This window comes from Eulemur rufifrons, chromosome 10 (assembly GCF_041146395.1).
Source record: "Eulemur rufifrons isolate Redbay chromosome 10, OSU_ERuf_1, whole genome shotgun sequence".
Lineage (NCBI taxonomy): Eukaryota > Metazoa > Chordata > Mammalia > Primates > Lemuridae > Eulemur > Eulemur rufifrons.
Window position 1 is genome coordinate 7,341,561 of NC_090992.1, and position 17,805 is coordinate 7,359,365.

At 40.0% G+C, this 17,805-nt stretch overlaps 1 protein-coding gene across 7 annotated transcripts in view; it reads left to right on the forward strand.

The window, feature by feature from the left end:
- LOC138392910 (protocadherin alpha-C2) overlaps nucleotides 1-17,805 on the forward strand; it is a 123,376-nt gene that overhangs the window by 91,959 nt on the left and 13,612 nt on the right. For all 7 annotated transcript variants that reach the window (XM_069483758.1, XM_069483763.1, XM_069483760.1 and 4 more), the window contains 2 exons: nucleotides 506-564; nucleotides 3,761-3,849. In XM_069483758.1, the coding sequence (XP_069339859.1) occupies nucleotides 506-564; nucleotides 3,761-3,849 (148 nt within the window). The remainder of the gene's footprint in view (nucleotides 1-505; nucleotides 565-3,760; nucleotides 3,850-17,805) is intronic.

Sequence of the window (17,805 nt, forward strand, 5' to 3'; positions counted from 1 at the left end):
GCACATCTGCCCTGGGTCACACATGCTGCAGTCTGCAAAGCCAGCAGCAGATTGCAGTCCTCTGCAGTCCAGCCAGGCCAGCAGAACTTGTATAGTCGTGTGCCTTGTTATAGCTAGAATACCAAGTCAGGAATATTCCCTTAATAGGGTACTTGAGGGCAAAAGCAATGAAAGCTTTTCCCATCTCAAAACAGACTGCCCTTCCCCTAGTGTTTTAAGAAAACATATCTGTATTAGGCAAGGCAAAGCCAAAGCTGGCCCTTAACAACATCAAGTCTGGTTTTCCATGGTATTTAATCTGTGTGAGGATCCTGATGAGCTGATTTTCTTCTAAAGTGCTATATAAATAGATAGATACCATCTTAGAGTTGAGGATGAAATGTCTCATTCAGTACCTTTTTTAAATGCCTGGAAATATTTAAGTGAATAACTAATTAATTAACAGCATCCCTGGGGGAACATTGCTTTTTCATTTTAACAGAAAACTTCCCTTTTGATTTTGCAGCCACGACAGCCCAACCCTGACTGGCGTTACTCTGCCTCCCTGAGAGCAGGCATGCACAGGTATGTATTTCCTTTCTGCCTTCGCTCGGAAGTAACTAACTTGGTATGGCTCAGATAAACTGTCTCCATAGGCCAGAAGCAGCTGTGAAAACTGAGAAGTTTAGATACTTTGCCAGGAAAATGCAATTATTTTGTTTCCATGTCTATTCCTTGAAACATTGGAAGTGGTCAGTGCCAAATGCTTATCAAGTACTGGCAAATAAGAGTCTTCTATAAAATGACAGAGACAGGCTGCTGTGTACTTTCTTTCATCAAAATTTCTACAGGAAAGTAATTCCAACCTCTTTCATCCCTCTCTACCTATACTTTCTGTCCCTCCCTTAAAAATTGTAATTAACACTGATGATTTGAAACTTGGGTATGTTGTGCATTGCATATGCATATGTTGTCTACCTTGTTTTTCTATCTCACATTGAGTATTACATCCTATTAACCATAATAATTGGTTGCTGTTCTTGTTCATATTTACTCCTGTTAGAGTCTCCTTATCTTCTCCATATTGTTGCCATCTTATTGTCGTCAATGGCATGGGCCCTTAAGAGGAAGAGCTTGTGAAGGGCCTTTATTGGATATCTGGAGACAGATAGCCTATATAGCTTACTTTAAATTAACCTAGAATAGCATTACTCTAAGACTCAGATTAAATATAATTTTGCTTTCTCTACTTTGTCTCTTTGAAAGCAGTTGATTAACTACTGTTATTCCCAGAGCTGATCCAGTATTTTTTATTTGGCCCTGAGGCCAAATAAAAGATTCATTATTTGTGAGTGTTTTAGAACCAAATGGGGAGGGATAAGAAATGAAAATCACTATCACCAAAAGAATTTAACTTTAGAGAAGAAATAAACTTCAAACTTAAGTCCCTCAAAATATCTGGACAACTGTTAAGTGAATCTTCACCAAACCTAGATCAGTTTCTAAAGAGAGAGCTTACAAAGTATGTGTAGAGTTAATGAAAAATTAGTTTTAGTCCATTAAAAATGCAGTAGATTAAAATAAATGAACCCACTCTAACGCATTACAAATGTGCAGAAATCATTACATTGGGTGCTATTTCTGAACCACAAGCAATCAGTGAGGGCTGAAGATCAGTAGTTGGCTTGGTGAGATGTCACATTGGAACCTGGGTCGTGATTTTAGGCCAGAAACACTCTTGGAGATGTCAGAATATTAGATATCAGAAGAAATTCTTTACATTTATTAGAGACCAACTTATGGTTTTGCCTGCATCTGAGCTATTGGCAGAGCCACACAATAAGTAAAAGCATGATGTACAGTATCAACTCTTTCTCTCCCAGCTGAATAGTGCTTTGCTTGAGGAGTACCAAAGCTATGAGATGTATCTTAAAAACTATATTTAAAATAAAATATTTAGCTGGGCGCAGTGGCTCACACCTGGGGGGCCGAGGCAGGAGGATCGCTCGAGGTCAGGAGTTCGAGAGCAGCCTGAGCAAGAGTGAGACACCGTCTCTACTAAAAATAGAAATTAGCTGGACAACTTAAAAATATATATAGGAAAAATTAGCCGGGCATGGTGGCACATGCCTATAGTCCCAGCTACTCGAGAGGCTGAGGCAGGAGGATTGCTTAAGCCCAGGAGTTTGAGGTTGCTGTGAGCTAGGCTGATGCCACTGCACTCTAGCCCGGGCAACAGAGTGAGACTCTGTCTCCAAATAAAATAAAATAAAATATTAAAACATAGCACTTCCTTGTCACATTTTCAAATTTAAAAATAGCTAAATGTGCTCCTATTCAGGTTTGAATTAAGATATTATGAAATTTAAATATGATAAGAAATGAAATGAATATTGAAACTCAAATGCCATTTCTTCCTTGCAATGTAATATATTGAACATATATTAGAGTTTTCAGCTTGGATCATATTCATCTTTTTCATACCTGTGCTTGGATTCTTGGCTTTTCCAGCCTCAGACAACAAACATGTAACTGTTCTTTTGAAAATTCTGCTTTGAGCTGAGCTGGTTCCAGGATAGTTATATCTTCATGAATCTGACTGGGCCCATATAATTTGCAAGTAGGATCCAGAACATCTGAATCCTATACCTAATTGATTAGTTATTAATATTTATTTTAATGCTTAGTAATATAAATATTAATTGCATCAATTGATATTTGGAAAAAGAGAAGATTCTAGAGTGTAGATGAAGGGAAGAATAGCAATAAGTTGGAATTTAAGGAGTGAGTTTCCATTAGATATACGTTTTTTGAGGTCAAACAGTAAGAGAATATCGAATTTATAGATCACCTTCCACCCCGATAGTTTAAGTTTGCCTACTCTGTTGCCTCACATAACCCTTTCAGTTGGTAGTCTGAATTTTATTTTAGTAAATTAATTTGCAAGACAAACAAATATCTAGTTTTAAAAGCTCCTTTAATTTTGGCAAGGGTTTTCTTGGATATTTTCTCTTACGATCTCGCTTAGTCCTTCCTTCATTCATCTAACAAATATTTGAGTGTCTAATATGTGTTAGCATTAGACATACATAAATGAATACTGTATAATGTTCTCTCTACTCTTGAATAGTTTATGTTCTATCTCTGTTTGCTGCTAAGGGTCTCCCAGTTTTTATCTCACTCCCGGCAATGTTTTATAGTGAATTAATCTCTTCTGAACTGGGGTCTGTGAGTGGTGGTGATCAGGTTCCTTTAGTTCCAGGAAATATAGGGTGGGTCATGTATGTGTAAAAGATACAGAAAGAGTAAAACAGAAAATAAACTTAAGAATTAATTGGGTAGCTAAACTGGAACAATGCTCTAATTATCAGCAAATAATTTTGGCATGCTTTCCTCTTTATGATAGAGAACCCAGAAGCAAGAGAACCTGCAGGAGAGGCTTGGGGTTTTTGAGAACAAGCTATCCTCATCTGCTTCAGTATTATGATATTAAAATGGCTCAGCCCTCTGGTGGGCTTTCTGTTAGATTTAGTGAGTGCCACATGGCATTAATGAAAACCAAAATTTATCGCTGGAATGGTTTAGCAGGCAGTAAGTAAGTCGGCGATGCTTCTTCAGTTTATGCGAGGTGACTACTCAGCAGTAATTGCTTCAGTTCATATAAGCAGAATGTGTTAGCTGTAGCTCTGCCTCCCTAGATGTAAGCAGTTTCTGAGGCTGGAAGGAAAGCTGGAGAAGCATTTATAGTCTAACCATTATCTGGGTCTGTGTGTTTACTTAGCTCTGTGCACCTGGAGGAGGCTGGCATTCTACGGGCTGGTCCAGGAGGGCCTGATCAGCAGTGGCCAACAGTATCCAGTGCGACACCAGGTAAAGTGCCAGAGTCTTTCTGTTCTTCCTTGGGTTCTGGAAAGTGATCAGATGACCTATTTTTGTAAGACCAGGAATGTTGAGGGCTCTCTTTTTATTCTTCCTTTGTTTCCATACATGCATGATTTCCTTACATTCATGATTATTTTGAATTTATACTTAATGTTCTTCAAGAGTGGAAAACGGGTAACATAAATATAAGGGGCTGTGTGTGTGCGTGTATATGTTTTTAAAGTTTTTAAAAAAAATAATGTGGTACTTTTCAAATGTTGAGGCCATTCAGGCCACACAGAGAAGGTCTGGTGGCCTCATGCACAGAGATGACACTGTTCACAAAAATCTTTTGGTTGAAGACAGCAGAAACCCACTCCAAGCGGTAAGCAAAAAGGAGCAAGATAGGTAGGTAGGTGGGCAGGTAGGTAGGCAGATAGATAGATAGATAGATAGATAAATGGAATAGGGTTTCTCATGGAAGTGGAAAGTTATCTGTGAGTTTAAGTCAAAGTCAGATCTGCTTCTCTCTGCACATTGACATCATTCTGCAGACCGGCTTTTACTGTGTTGGCATGTACATTGCCAAACATGACTACCTGACAGTTTCTTAGTTTAGAGGACTAATGGGAATCAATTCCTAATCTAAACTTTCAGGAAAGAGAATATGCCAGGTTAGGTGAAAAATGCAATGGCTGGGTGAGCATAGAAAAATTGCTTAAATTCACATTTCCTTAGTTTCCTTATTTCTTGCCCAATTACTAAAGCAGTGTCATATAATAAAAATATGGGTTTGGAGGCCCATTCTTGTGGCAGTTTACAGAAAGGGAGGATCAATGAATCAATGAAAGTCCTTAGAGTTGCCATCAAAAATGGGTTGTCAAAAAATGACTCTTATGTGTTGGTAGAGATCATAAATGGTGTCTACTTTAATTCTCTATTAATAAAACATGATGATGATGATAATAGTTGCTAATTATCGAGCCATAAGAGGCCCAAACACTGTGCCAAGTACATTGCCTGTGTGGTCTCATTAATGCAAGACAATCTCACAAGGGATTTTTTATGTCTATTTTAAATATGAGAAACTGGAGATACAGAGAGGTTAAGAAACTTACACAAGTTCACACAGCTTGTAAGTGGCAGAGGGCAGGATTAAACCCAAATGTGTCTAGCTCTAAATCCATACGTATCTAGCACTTATATCCATACCATGGCTGGCTTGCAAGAATCCATCCAAATTCAAATACGTACATACATACACACATAATAGATAACATAGAATGTGTGTGTAAAAAGTTCTTTCCAAAAATAATCAGGTTCCTTTCCAGTCATTAGGCTATCCAAGTAAAGTGCAGCTAAGTGCCTGTTTTTGCTGGCAACTCTAAGGGCTTTCGTTGATTCTAATCAGCCAGCATTTGCTATTTATGAATGTTGCACAATTCAACTAAAAGTCACATTTGTCCAAAAAATACACAAGTTGAAGCAATTCATTAGAGAGCTAATAATGCCATATGGCAAGGGGAAGAACATAAAATAGTTCATTGACAAATCTACGCCCCCAGTGCCAGTGATGGAGTGGAGAAGTGACGGAGGAGGAAGTGGTTTTAGGCTGCCAAGTATTGTAGGATGAGGAGGCATCTGGGAAGGTGAGAACTATTCAATCCAAGTAGCCGCATGAAATCATGCCTTTCTACCCTGCCTTCATTTCACAGTTTTTCTTATTCTCATTGAGGCATTGTAGGTCAATCTGGTGAGCCAAGAACTAACTTTGAATATATTCTCCCTCCCACTGAAGGTGCTGGTTGGTGTGTATTCCAACCAAACGTGAAATAGGAACCATCTATTGATTATTTCATCCATTTGGTCCAGGTCTTTCCTTTGGATTCACAAAATGTTAGGAACTCATCTCTTTGACAGAGATAGGGAAGGGGTCTCCATTGATCCCCTCCTTTATAGTCCCAGCCCCTCCTGTGTAATTGCTTTTGTCCAGGACTGTGCCTGGCTGCTGACACATGAGTTGCAGTCCTCAGGGGCTGTGCTGGATAGAGCTTACATCTTCCAGTTACTCCATGGTGACACAACCGTACTTGTCAACATACCTCCACATCAATGATATAAAGTTAAAGGGATTCTCCTCTTCCTTCTGCCCTATCCTTTTGGTACTGTTAAGTTTTAGGACTCATATGTTCTGTACTGTTTGGAGGGAATATGGTATAAAGATTAAAATTATGATTTGGAGTCAGATCTGAGTTGAATTCCAATCCCAAACTTACTTGCTGAGTGAGCATAGACATATTGCCTAAATTCATATGTTCTTAATTACTCTTTTTATAAATTGGGTATAATACCAGCTATTTTATTGAGTTGCCATGAGAACTAAAAAAGAAAAAAAGAGCTGAATATAGTGCTTGACATATAATATTAATAAATGTATAATCTTTTTTCTCCGGGATACTTTTGTTTTGTCCAATCGATGGTAATGGCCTTGGCTGATAGCTGGTGGCCAGAATTCAGTAGTTCTCACTTGTAGGCCCAAACAGAGATCCCCTGAGGTTGTCTGGATCATCCTACAGTTTAGTCCTTCCCATAACGCTCTTGGAGATGAAGTGAGGCAGATTTATTCGTTGCTGCCTGAAGAAAAGGAAAACGCTCTGAAAAACTTGGTTGTTTCCAGTCTGAAATAGAGCCTGCCTTTCACTGATTCTGTTGCCCTTAGTGCTTCACGGTGAAGGTGCAGTTGCTTCCAAAAGGCTTCTTTCTGGTGCCTGAGTCTCCTTTACCTGTGTCTGGGCCCTTCTCACAAACCAGCCATTTATTGCTCTTCTGACACCAACACTCGCAATGGCCAGGGGCATAAAGGGAGTGGGCCTGCTCTGCGTGACTCTTCATTCATGTGTGTTTCTTGAAGTTGTTTGTCCTCCATTGATGGATTCTTTCCCTTTGTTACTAAACTGTTCATTTATGATCACCGTTTGCAAAAGCCTAGAATAAAGATGCCACACTCTGAAGGGAACCATGGGGGCACGGCCAAGTGATGTTTTCTGCAAGATAAACAAGTCAGGCATTAAATTGGTTAATCCTAATTACTGGCCGCTTTCTCCAGCTTCACCTCTGTTTCAGCAGACCTGGGCCACGGGCTTTCTTATCTCTTTTTAGCTTCCCTTGAGAATAAGCAGAGAGAGAAAATTAGCTAAATAGAGAATGCACGGAATACAGCCTATTTTTCAGACAGAGGAATGTGTTTTGGGGGGAGGGGCATTAAAGGGCCAGTCACTCAAGTAACAACTCTTTCTCAGTGTGAATGCCCTGAGGAGGTTTTAATGTATGCCCTCTTGTGAGCAGTTCCTAGAGGGAATCTCTCAAGAGGTTATAAAGAGACTGCCCCTGGCTATGAGGGAACTGCTCTGGCTTCAGTGGGCTGGGCAGCTTTGCTGTCTCCTACTGGTTCTTCCAGGCTTCTCTTTCTGCATTTCATAGGCTTTCAGGACTTACCTAAGGCAACAGTAAATTATTTTTAGAGTGGGAGATACTCACTGTTTTCAAAAGAGCTGCAGAGAATTCCAGAATACAGCACTGCTAAAGATAACATTATAGCTTGTCAAACAAGACCCCAGGGGATCTGGGACTAAACAGTGACAGATTAATTAGGTAGGGGAAGCCACTAAGGCAATGAGGCTTAGTTATAGAACCTTAGTTTAGAGTGACCAGACAATGGTTCTTGAAGTATAGTTCCTGGAGCAGCAGTACCAACAATTCCTGGAAACTTGTCAGAAATGCAAATTCTGAGGCCCCTACCCTACACTTACTAAATCAGAAATTCTTAGGATGGGGCCCAGCAATCTGTGTTTTAACAAGCCTACTATGTTATCCTGATGTACCCTAAAGTTCAAGAATTGCTTTAGGGTTAACATTCCTGAGGTTGTCTGATATCTTTGGAGGCATGCAAGGAAGGCATCTGTTTATATGATTCTTGTAAGAAACAGGCAGCCTCTCCCCATACCAGAGAGATAATTGTTAAGAGCTCAAGCTCTGGAGTCAGTGACCCATTTTTGAATTCTACCCCTGCCACTCAGTAGTTGTATATTCCTGGGACCATTACTCAATTTTTCTGATTCTCAGTTTCTTTCTCTATCAAATGGAGGTAATAGTGGTATCTACCTTATAGTGTTGCTCCAGGAATTAAATGAGGTAATGCACACATATTACAGAAACTGCAGAACCATCTCTGTAATATGTTTATTAAATGGCAGCTATTTTTTATGATTTTTCCAAGGTATGAGTCTATCCATCAACTTTAAAATTTAGAGCTACGTTGTTCTGAGTAGTCTCTATGGGAAGACTCTGTTACAGAAAAGATTTTTTTAAAGTGTCTATCTCTTTATTTCCTTAGGGGATATTTTTTTTTTTTTTTTTTTTTTTTTGTTAAGACAGAGTCTCGCTTTGTTGCCCAGGCTAGAGTGAGTGCCGTGGCGTCAGCTTAGCTCACAGCAACCTCAGACTCCTCGGCTTAAGTGATCCTACTGCCTCAGCCTCCCGAGTAGCTGGGACTACAGGCATGCGCCACCATGCCCGGCTAATTTTTTCTATATATATATTTAGCTGTCCATATAATTTCTTTCTATTTTTAGTAGAGATGGGGTCTCGCCCTTGCTCAGGCTGGTCTCGAACTCCTGAGCTCAAACGATCCGCCCACCTCGGCCTCCCAGAGTGCTAGGATTACAGGCGTGAGCCACCGCGCCCGGCCAATTTCCTTAGGGGATATTTTTGCCCTGGTTTGCCACATCCTTTTACTCTGTGGAAAATGGACACAGTTTATGTGCCCTAGTTTTATATGGGGATTTATATTCTTATTTGTCTTAGGGATTCCTGCCTTTGTGACCAAACCAATTCCCTACAGAGAGATTCCGTGGAGACTCCATCTCTGATTCTTTCCCAGAAAGAAATCATGATTCTTAAGTTTTTTGGAATCTATTTAGGAGCACTGTCGACATGAATTTTTCCATTTCATGAGTGAATGGAGCCTCAGGCTTTATTGGAAATTTGGAAAGCATGCTGTTCCACTAACCTGCTCAACCTCAACTTCTGCTGTTGCCATGGCAATGACAGTCCTGGGAGGGGTGTGCACATCCGTATTAGGAAAAAAAATGAGATCAGGGATCTATGTGAGTGGGGCATCTCCTTCCTGTCAGTATCCTCCACTCTCACCTTCTGTCTGATGGCCCAGGAGTGCCAGCTTGGCTTAGGGATCTCTACCTGAGGAAAGTAAGTCCTTGTAAGATGTATTTTCACTTTCTGGGGGTGTGAAGCTGATTATGTTTGCTGGAGTTCTCTTTGTAGTTTATAATATATATACAAAAAATATGCTTGTTCTGGACTGGCCTGAAGGGAGGGAGCAAGATGGTGTGGGAAGGGGAGTTAGCACCCTCTACCTAGGAGAAACCATGAAGCTTAGGTCTTTACTGGTTCCATTCATTCATGACTTTCTCCATCTCCTTCTTGGGGAAACACCCTGCACCTTCCATTTTTAATGGTCATGTAAATAAAAGACTGGAATGGAGATTTCCTGGTTTTCCTGAAATTAAACATTTCTGTTTAATGAATAGATTCTGAGATAATGCTTTCCTTATATACCCTGTATTTCCTGCATCTCTCTCATTTCCCCCACAGCAATTCTTCCAGGATTGGTAGCCCTGGGCAGAATGCAGTCAAGGTTGGGGCCATGATTCATAATAAAAGAATTTCTTCCATAACAGTGTCCAAAGCAGAAATCATATTTCTCCTGAAAACTATCTCATCTCATGTACACTCAGATGTATGCTCCTGGACAAACATTTTAGAGGGTACAGTGAGGAGAAAAGAGCAACAAACACTGTTCCCTTAGCCTGCAGTTTCCTTCAAATCCCACAGAGCAGAGGAGCAGGCTAATTCAGTGTCAGGGAATGGAGGCTCATCATAGTTTCTTCAGGTATCATTGATCACTGTGCTGCTACCGTATTGCCAACTACATTGAAGCAATACAGCCTGGCCCCTGAAAACTTTGTTATGAGAAACAACTTTTGGATATATCTTAGAAACATAGTACACTTTATTCTTTTGTTTAAGAGTGTTGCATTGAACAGGAGAGTTTCTGAATTACCCTCCTTTCTAGCTTTCTCTGCACATCATTCTTTATAGCTGAATTTTTAAGCCACTTATCAAAAGGGAGATTTAGGTTTCTGTGGAAGAGATCTTAGTGTCTCAAAGGGCCAAGGAAGCGGGCGGGGGGGTGGTCACCCCCATTGCCACCTTACTCAGCTCAAAGATGATGGGCTACCTGTGTGTTTGAGAGTTTTGTAGGGAAGAGGAAATGGAGGGTAGAGAGTTTGCACTTCATTCTGTAGGAAAGATTGCTGGGATTCTTTAGAACTGGTAGGCTTGGAACTCCTTCCTGGGAGGTGTTTGAACAAGAAAGGCCTCCTGATAATCTGGGTTGAGGGCAGAGGAGGATGATAGCTTGTAATTCCTTTAAGTTTTGTAGCTTCAGCAAGCCCTGCCATCAGCCTCACTGATACTAGTAAAATAGAAATGAAAGTCTGTCCCAGTGCCAGCAAGGGTCTTTCATGGCAAACATTTTAAGAGAACCTCAGCCCAGATTCCAAAGGAACTTGAAAAATTTATCTTCACAGAGGCAGTCAACTTTGCGGTTGAGAAAATCATTGCCTAATCTGAAGAAACATATTCAGGTCAAGCACTGGCTAGAGACCAGGGGCCTCTAAGGAAGGGTCGTAGATTGGTCATTGCCGGGAATCCTGGAAAGGAATGTGTGGATTGGAGGAGGAATCTTTCTCTTTCTCAATACTTGGAGTCTCATTACCCACAATCAGAAAAAAAAGAGAGGGAAAAGAGATATATGTCATTCCACTTTTATCTCAGTAAGACCAAGAGCTTCCTCAGCAACAGCCCTGCCTAGAATGGTAAGTCTCTGAGGGAGTGGGCTAGGTGAAAGATGGGAGAGGTCAGTCCTGAAGATGGTAATACCAAAAGGATGTTTGTGCTACTATTAAAACAGGAAATTGAGAGCTCTGTAGAAGTTAGACTTAAGAGGCATAACTATAGGTTAGGGTATGAAAGGGTAACTTTTAAGAACGAAATTTGGATTCACAAGAAAACAGGGATGAGAAGTTTATCATCACTAGAGCTGTGTCCCTTGTCTGCTAGATCCCAAACAATGTACCCTGGACCTGTAGATTATAGCTGCCATTGCATGTAAAAACCAACCAAAAAAAAAAAAAAAAAAAAAACTTAAAAAATAAGTAAAGCCTGCCTGCCTTGTACAGAAAGCCTAACAAGCAAGTTTGTTGGTGATGGTCCAAGAAAGTCCACCAGCTTGAGCTTACTTCTAACACTGGACCAATCCCATGTCCAGAGCTGTTGCTCTAGGTGGCATCATGGACCAAGCTGAATAGTGAGATGGCATTCCCCAAGTCTTCTTTCTTGTCTTTTTTGACTCTGCATCATAGATACTGTTTTACCCAAGAATACACCTGTTGCATCTGCTTCCATAATTATCTTGAGTCAGATGAATACCCTAAAGGTCTGTGGCAAGGCTGGAAGCCTCAGCTAGTATGAGTGATTTACATTAGATGCATACCACGCTGCATGTTAGAGAGTCCAGATTTGGGGGGGATAAGAGCATCACTAGATATGTAAGTAGCCCTGAGGTGGACACCTCTGAGCCTGTCAGTTCGGCTCTGTGTTTGATGTTGAGCCACTGACTCTGACTCTTCTGTCTCCCCCTTTCACTTATAAGGACTCTTGTGATTACATTGGGCCCACTTGGATAATCCAGGAAACTATCTCCATCTCAAGATCCTTAATTTAATCACATCTGCCAAGTCTCTTTTGCTATGTAACGTAACAAATTCACAAAGTCTGAAGTTAGGACCTAGGCATTTTGGTTGGGCTATTATTCTGCCTACCACAGGGTCTTTCATGTTCAGGCAGTGTGTGTGTGTACACACATGAATGTATTTCAGTAGAGGTGAAGATAAAATAAGATGCATGTTAGAACCATGAAAAGAGTATGGAATAGACTTTAAACCTCTCTGTTAATTGTCAGAAGTTTGGAGGAAACTAACCATCGCTCTTTGCCTCCAAATCTCAACTAATTAAGAAAAGATCCAAGAAGCCAACTGAGGGATTAAAGTTCAGAATCAGGTTTATTATTAGTAAAGATGGCCTAGAGAATATGACAGGGCCTTCACCTTACCAAATGCAAGGGAAGAAAATCTAGAATGGCAGATATCTCCTTTGGTGAGGAGGGGAAGCTGTCCTGGTTTGACTACCAAATAGAGGCTGAGCTAGCATAGAGAAAGAAAAAGACAATTAAGGTGAGATATATCATGAAAGATCTGTTGATGCTAACTTTGCTCAATCAAGAAGCATGATCTGTTTAAAGTCAGGCTTTCAGTGATCTCCCCAATCAGATAAACTACTCTTCCTTCTTGGGAAGAGTAAGTAATGAAGTAGAGCTAAAGGTGAAAGTTCTCTTCCTAGCACATCCCACAAAGGATGGAAGTATTGGTTTGGTGGACATTCCCTTCTCTTTGAGCAGAGGTGGAAAAGTGGAGAGAGGAGAAAATAGTTCCCACTACATTATTATATTAAGAATTTAGAGATATTGTTCTGCCCCAGGCTTAAGAGTATTGTTCTAAGAGTTGGGAGCAGACAGAAGAGGACACTACTCTTTGGATCTTTCACAGGCCAGTCTGCAAGGAGCCAATTTGGGCACATGGTAGCTAGTGATGCCAGGAGACAGGGACAATGCATATTACTTGCATTGTATGCATCTAGCATCTGTGGCTAGGCAAAAACAGATTAAATGTATATCCAGGACTTCCTTGAAGAGGAGAAAAAAGAAAGTTAAGAGTCTGATTAGTATGTATGTGTGTGTTGGAGGTTGAGGGGTGGGTGAGACTTCAGCCAGTATTCTTAAATCCCACCTTCTTTTCCTCAATGATGCTTCCTGTGTTGGGGCCAGGGGGTAGGGTGGTTTGGGGCCAGTTCTATGGATACATATGTATTTCAGGATTTGTTTGCTTTTAGGAGCATTTTGTGTAACAACCTAGTCTCACACTACCTCCTTCCTTGAGTTTCTCACAAGCTAATTTCCTCCAAAGCTTTCCACACTTTCAGCAGCTCTGATTAGAAATTAAATCACTCCTCATATAGCTGACAGTGATTAGGCTGTGGGGCTCATGAAAGAGCCTCCTTACAGGCCACCATCCCCTGGGGCTTCTTATGCCACCAAGATGTCAATCCAACTGCTGTACCTGCAGTCAGCAGTTAGCGGGGCTGTGTTCAGTCGGTGGTCAGTGTCACATCAATTTCCCTCTGTTGCAACAAGTGTAAATAGATTCTAGGTATTTGCCTTTGGGAAATTTCTTCAGGAAGGATGAACTTTTTGTTATGTTCTCTATAAATCTGGGGATTTAGAGATATAAATTAGCTTCTTTGGTCTTTTCTCACTCAGGGTCACAACCTTGACTCCAGGATAGTAGCCTTCTAAATGTTTGTAATTGGAAGGGCACTAGGGAAGATCTTCACAAAAACCACCTTCCAGCCAGGTTCCTAGAATTCCACCATTAACCACCACTATCGGCATTCTCTTTTAAAATCCTCACTCAATTCTGTGTTCTGTCTTTTTCTGTTTTTCTGTCTGTCTGTCTCTCTCTCTCTCTCTCTCTCTCTCTCACACACACACACATATATGCACACACACAGAGATAAAGAGGTAAAGTATAGAGTATCTTGTCCAAGGGTGCTTTCCTTGGCTTGGCTTCAATATAGAATTTGGTTGGAACCTTCTATATACAGTCATGCACTGAATAACGACATTTCAGTCAACAATGATGGTGGTCCCATGAGGTTATAATACTGTATTTTTACAGTATCTTTTTATATTTAGATATGTTTAATATACAAATACTTACCATTGTGTTCTAAATGCCTATAGTACTCAGTACACTAACATGCTGTACAGGTTTGTAGTGTAGGAGCAATAGGCTATACCATATAGTCTAGATGTATAGTAGCCTATACCGTCTAGGTTTGTGTAAGTACTCTATGATGTTTGCACAATGACAAAATCACCTAACAATGCATAGCTCAGAACATATCCCTGTCATTAAGTGACATGTGACTGTAGTCATCTCACAATCATTTATTAACACTTATGTCAGTCCAGGCTCCAAGTGTTCTAGGTGATGCAAATATAATATTAAATACAATAGAGACCTGACCTCATGATCCAGTGGCAAAGGCAGAAATGCAAAGAAATAAGATGGAAATATTACAGTGTCATGTGATAAGGACCACAACAGTGTCATGCATAGGCAGGAAAGGAAGCTGGGACAAACAACCAGGGCCTGTCAGTCCGGAATGGAACCTAGATTCTACCTATGTTGTAATCAATATAAATCCTATGTAAATAAGGTAAACTGGTCCCCCTTTCTTGAGAGGGTCCACCAAATTGTTTTCACAGGGCCCAAATAATCTCTGAGCAACCATGAACAATGGATATTGTGGGATTCCATAAGACGGAATTGGGAATTTAGAAGAATAAGTCAGAGTATTTGATGTTTAATACTGGATATTGCAGGATGCAGGGAGGAAGAGAATTCCAGGCAAAGGAAAGAAAGAAAGAAAAGAAAAAAACCCCAAACCCAAAACCAATCAGAAGTGTGTAATCTGGGTGAATAGGATGAGTGCATTTGATGGCTAGGGTGGGATAGAGGGCTGTTGGGAAATGAGATCAGAAAGGTGGGCTGGAGTCAGATTTTGTAGGGCCTTAAATAGCCTACAGTTTGCAATTTAAAATGTAGGAAGTGTTTATTTCTGAAAATTTTCATTTAATATTTTTGGACCATGGTTGACTATGGATAACTGAAATCACAGAAAGCAGAACCTCAAAGAAGGAGGGACTACTGTACTGGATAAGATGTCAAGATGAGCTAATGGGATTTCAACTTAGTGTTTTTCTTCTTCCAAACCAAGAATTGGAAACTCTTGAGTATCTAGAAATGGAGAATCAAAAAGAGAGGTAAATGCAGCATTTTTTTAAAAAAGACTGTCCTTGAAAATGTTCTTAGGTAATTCTGGTGGACTTGGTATGATCGTGTCTGAGAAAATGTGGAGAGTAAAAGGCAGGTTTGTTTAAATTTTGTCTTATGTTAGCTTCTTAAAGGAGGCAGCATGGCATTGCACGGTGCCTCAAATTCCTGTTGTATCACTAAATAATTGTGTAACTTTTATTAATGTGTAAAAGAGGAAAGACTTTAGACTGTTGTAAAGATTAAATGAGAAAATGCATGCAAAATGCTGAGCAGTGTGCTTAGCTTGGGGTAAGCGCTCAAAAATGATATCAGAACTATTACTACAGAATTTAGTACTCCTGGCACTTAGCACAATGTCTGGCACACAGTAAATAGGATTCAAAATGTTTTTGCTAGATTAATTGGAATGGTAGTGAAGTACACAGAGTGGTGGTGGAGAGGGCTCTCCTGTTATCTTGCCCTCCTTCTGCTGCAGTGCTTGACAGCACCTCCATTTTATATCCTCCATGCAGGGATCTTACTACTTGCCTAGAAATGGCTGCTCAAGGCTGAGAGTGACACAGCAACACAGAGCCTGGGATTGCTGCCAAATTTTAAGAAGCACAGATTGCAACAAAGTGAGGGGGGAGGGCAGAGAAGAAAAGTTTGAAAACCCAATCAAAAGCCTGAGGCCATTTTGTTGTTGGGTGAAATGATCATGCCTCCCAGTTTCAGGTGGAGCAGGCAGTGTGAGACCTGTGGGAAGAGTCAGTGTCAAGTTGCGGTGCTAAAGGAGGAACCCAGCAATGGGCTTTCAGGTCCAGTCATGGCTGGCTTCACGAGGCCCTGAAGGTAGAAGGGCCCTGCTTGGTGTGATATTATGCTGTCACCATCTTTAAATTCTTAGTAACTTCTTAACAAAGAGCTCCCCATTTTCATTTGGCACTGAGCCCTGCAAAATTACGTAGCTAATCCTGGGTCCAGCCTATCTGGAATGTGACATTTTGCTTCAGCTGGTTTTGAGCCATGTTGGGCTAGTATTCCTTTTTAGTCTTCTCTCTTTGATTTAATTATAGAAGAAATAAAAATCATAACAAATTAAATCTGTACAGGATTAAAATAAAATGAATAGTGCCTCACTCCCTACCTCCAGTCACGCTCCCCAGAAGTAACTACTATTAATACCAATAGTTTAGTGTGTATCTCCAGAATTTTTATAAGTATAAATGTTAAAGTGGTATATTTTAAAATAAAATAGAGTTACATTGTTGATATAAATATTAAATAATACAGCATTGTTTGCATAAAAATGTTTTATTTCCTTCAACCACACTCCCCTTCAGTGAGGCAACCTCTGTTAACAATTTTTTTAAATAAATAAAACATATTTTTATTTATTTGTTTATTTTTATTTCAGCTCATTATGGGGGTACAAAAGTTCAGGTTATATATATTGCCCATGCCCCCCCATCCCCCTGAGTCTGAGCTTCAAGCGTGTCCATTCCCTAGACAGTGCTCATTGCACTCATCATGTAGGTATGCACTCATCCCCTTCCCCCCCATCTCCCCCAGTCAGAACTTCAAGCGTGTCCATTCCCCAGACAGTGCGCATCACACTCATCAAGTAGTTAACAGTTTTATGTGTGTCTTCCAAATATATATTTTTTAATGAATCAACTTTACTTTTTAGAGTGGTTTTAGGTTCACAGAAAAATTGAGGGGAAAGTACAGAGTTCCTTTATACCCCCAGACCCCCACATGTACAATCTCCTCCACTATGGATATCCTATCTGAGTGGTACCTTTGTTACAATTGATGAAATTACATCGACATCATGATTGAAACTATCATTATCACCCAAAGTGCACAGTTTACATTAGGGTTCGTTCTTTTAAATATTTCATGTACTGCTTAACGGGCATACATTCTGAGAAATGCATCATTAGGCAATTTTGTCATTGTATGAACATCATAGAGTATGCTTACACAAACCTAGATGGTATAGCCTATTGCTCTTGGGCTACAAACCTGTACAGCATGTTACTGTATTGAGTACTGCAGGCAGTTGTAACACAATAGTATTTGTCTGTCTAAACATATGTAAACATAGAAAAGATACAGTAAAAATATAGTATTATAATCCTATGAGACCACTGTCATACATGTGGTCTGTCATTGACCAAAATGTCATTATGCAGTACCTGATTATGTATAGGTTTTAAAAAAGTAAAATGGGATGCTGTGCATATTAGTATATAGCTCATGTGTGTGTATGTGTGGTGTGTGTGTGTTTTAACACACATTTCTAAGTCAGTATGTGTAGACTTGCTCATTCTTCTTTAACAAGGGCATAGTACTATGTTTTATGCCTATATTATAATTTATTTATCCAATTTCCCAGTGGTATCCATGTTGTTTAAATAATGCAATACACATTCTTACGTATATATTTTATACATGCCCAGTAGTATTTATGTAGGATATATTTCCAGAAGTGGGATTGCTGGCATCATAGGGTATGAAAATATCAAATTGGCATTATCTTATCTGGAGTTGGATTGTACTTGGTATATACTTCCTTCTGATCCCCCAGCTTCAGCTAGTGTTATATGTCTCTTAACTCAGTGACACCATCATCAATAGACAGCCCCCAGGGTTGAGAATACTGGAGCAGAAAGAGAAGAGAATTTACTTGTGAATAATATTAGTAATAACTAACTTGTATTGAACACTTAAACCATGTGCCAAGTATTATTCTAAGCACTTTACAAATATTAATTCCCTTAATTTGTATAACTACCCCCAGAGATAAGTTTATTATTCATCCTATTTTACTGCTTAGGAAACTGGGACCCCTAGGGTTCAATAAGGTCACACATCTAGTAGGTGG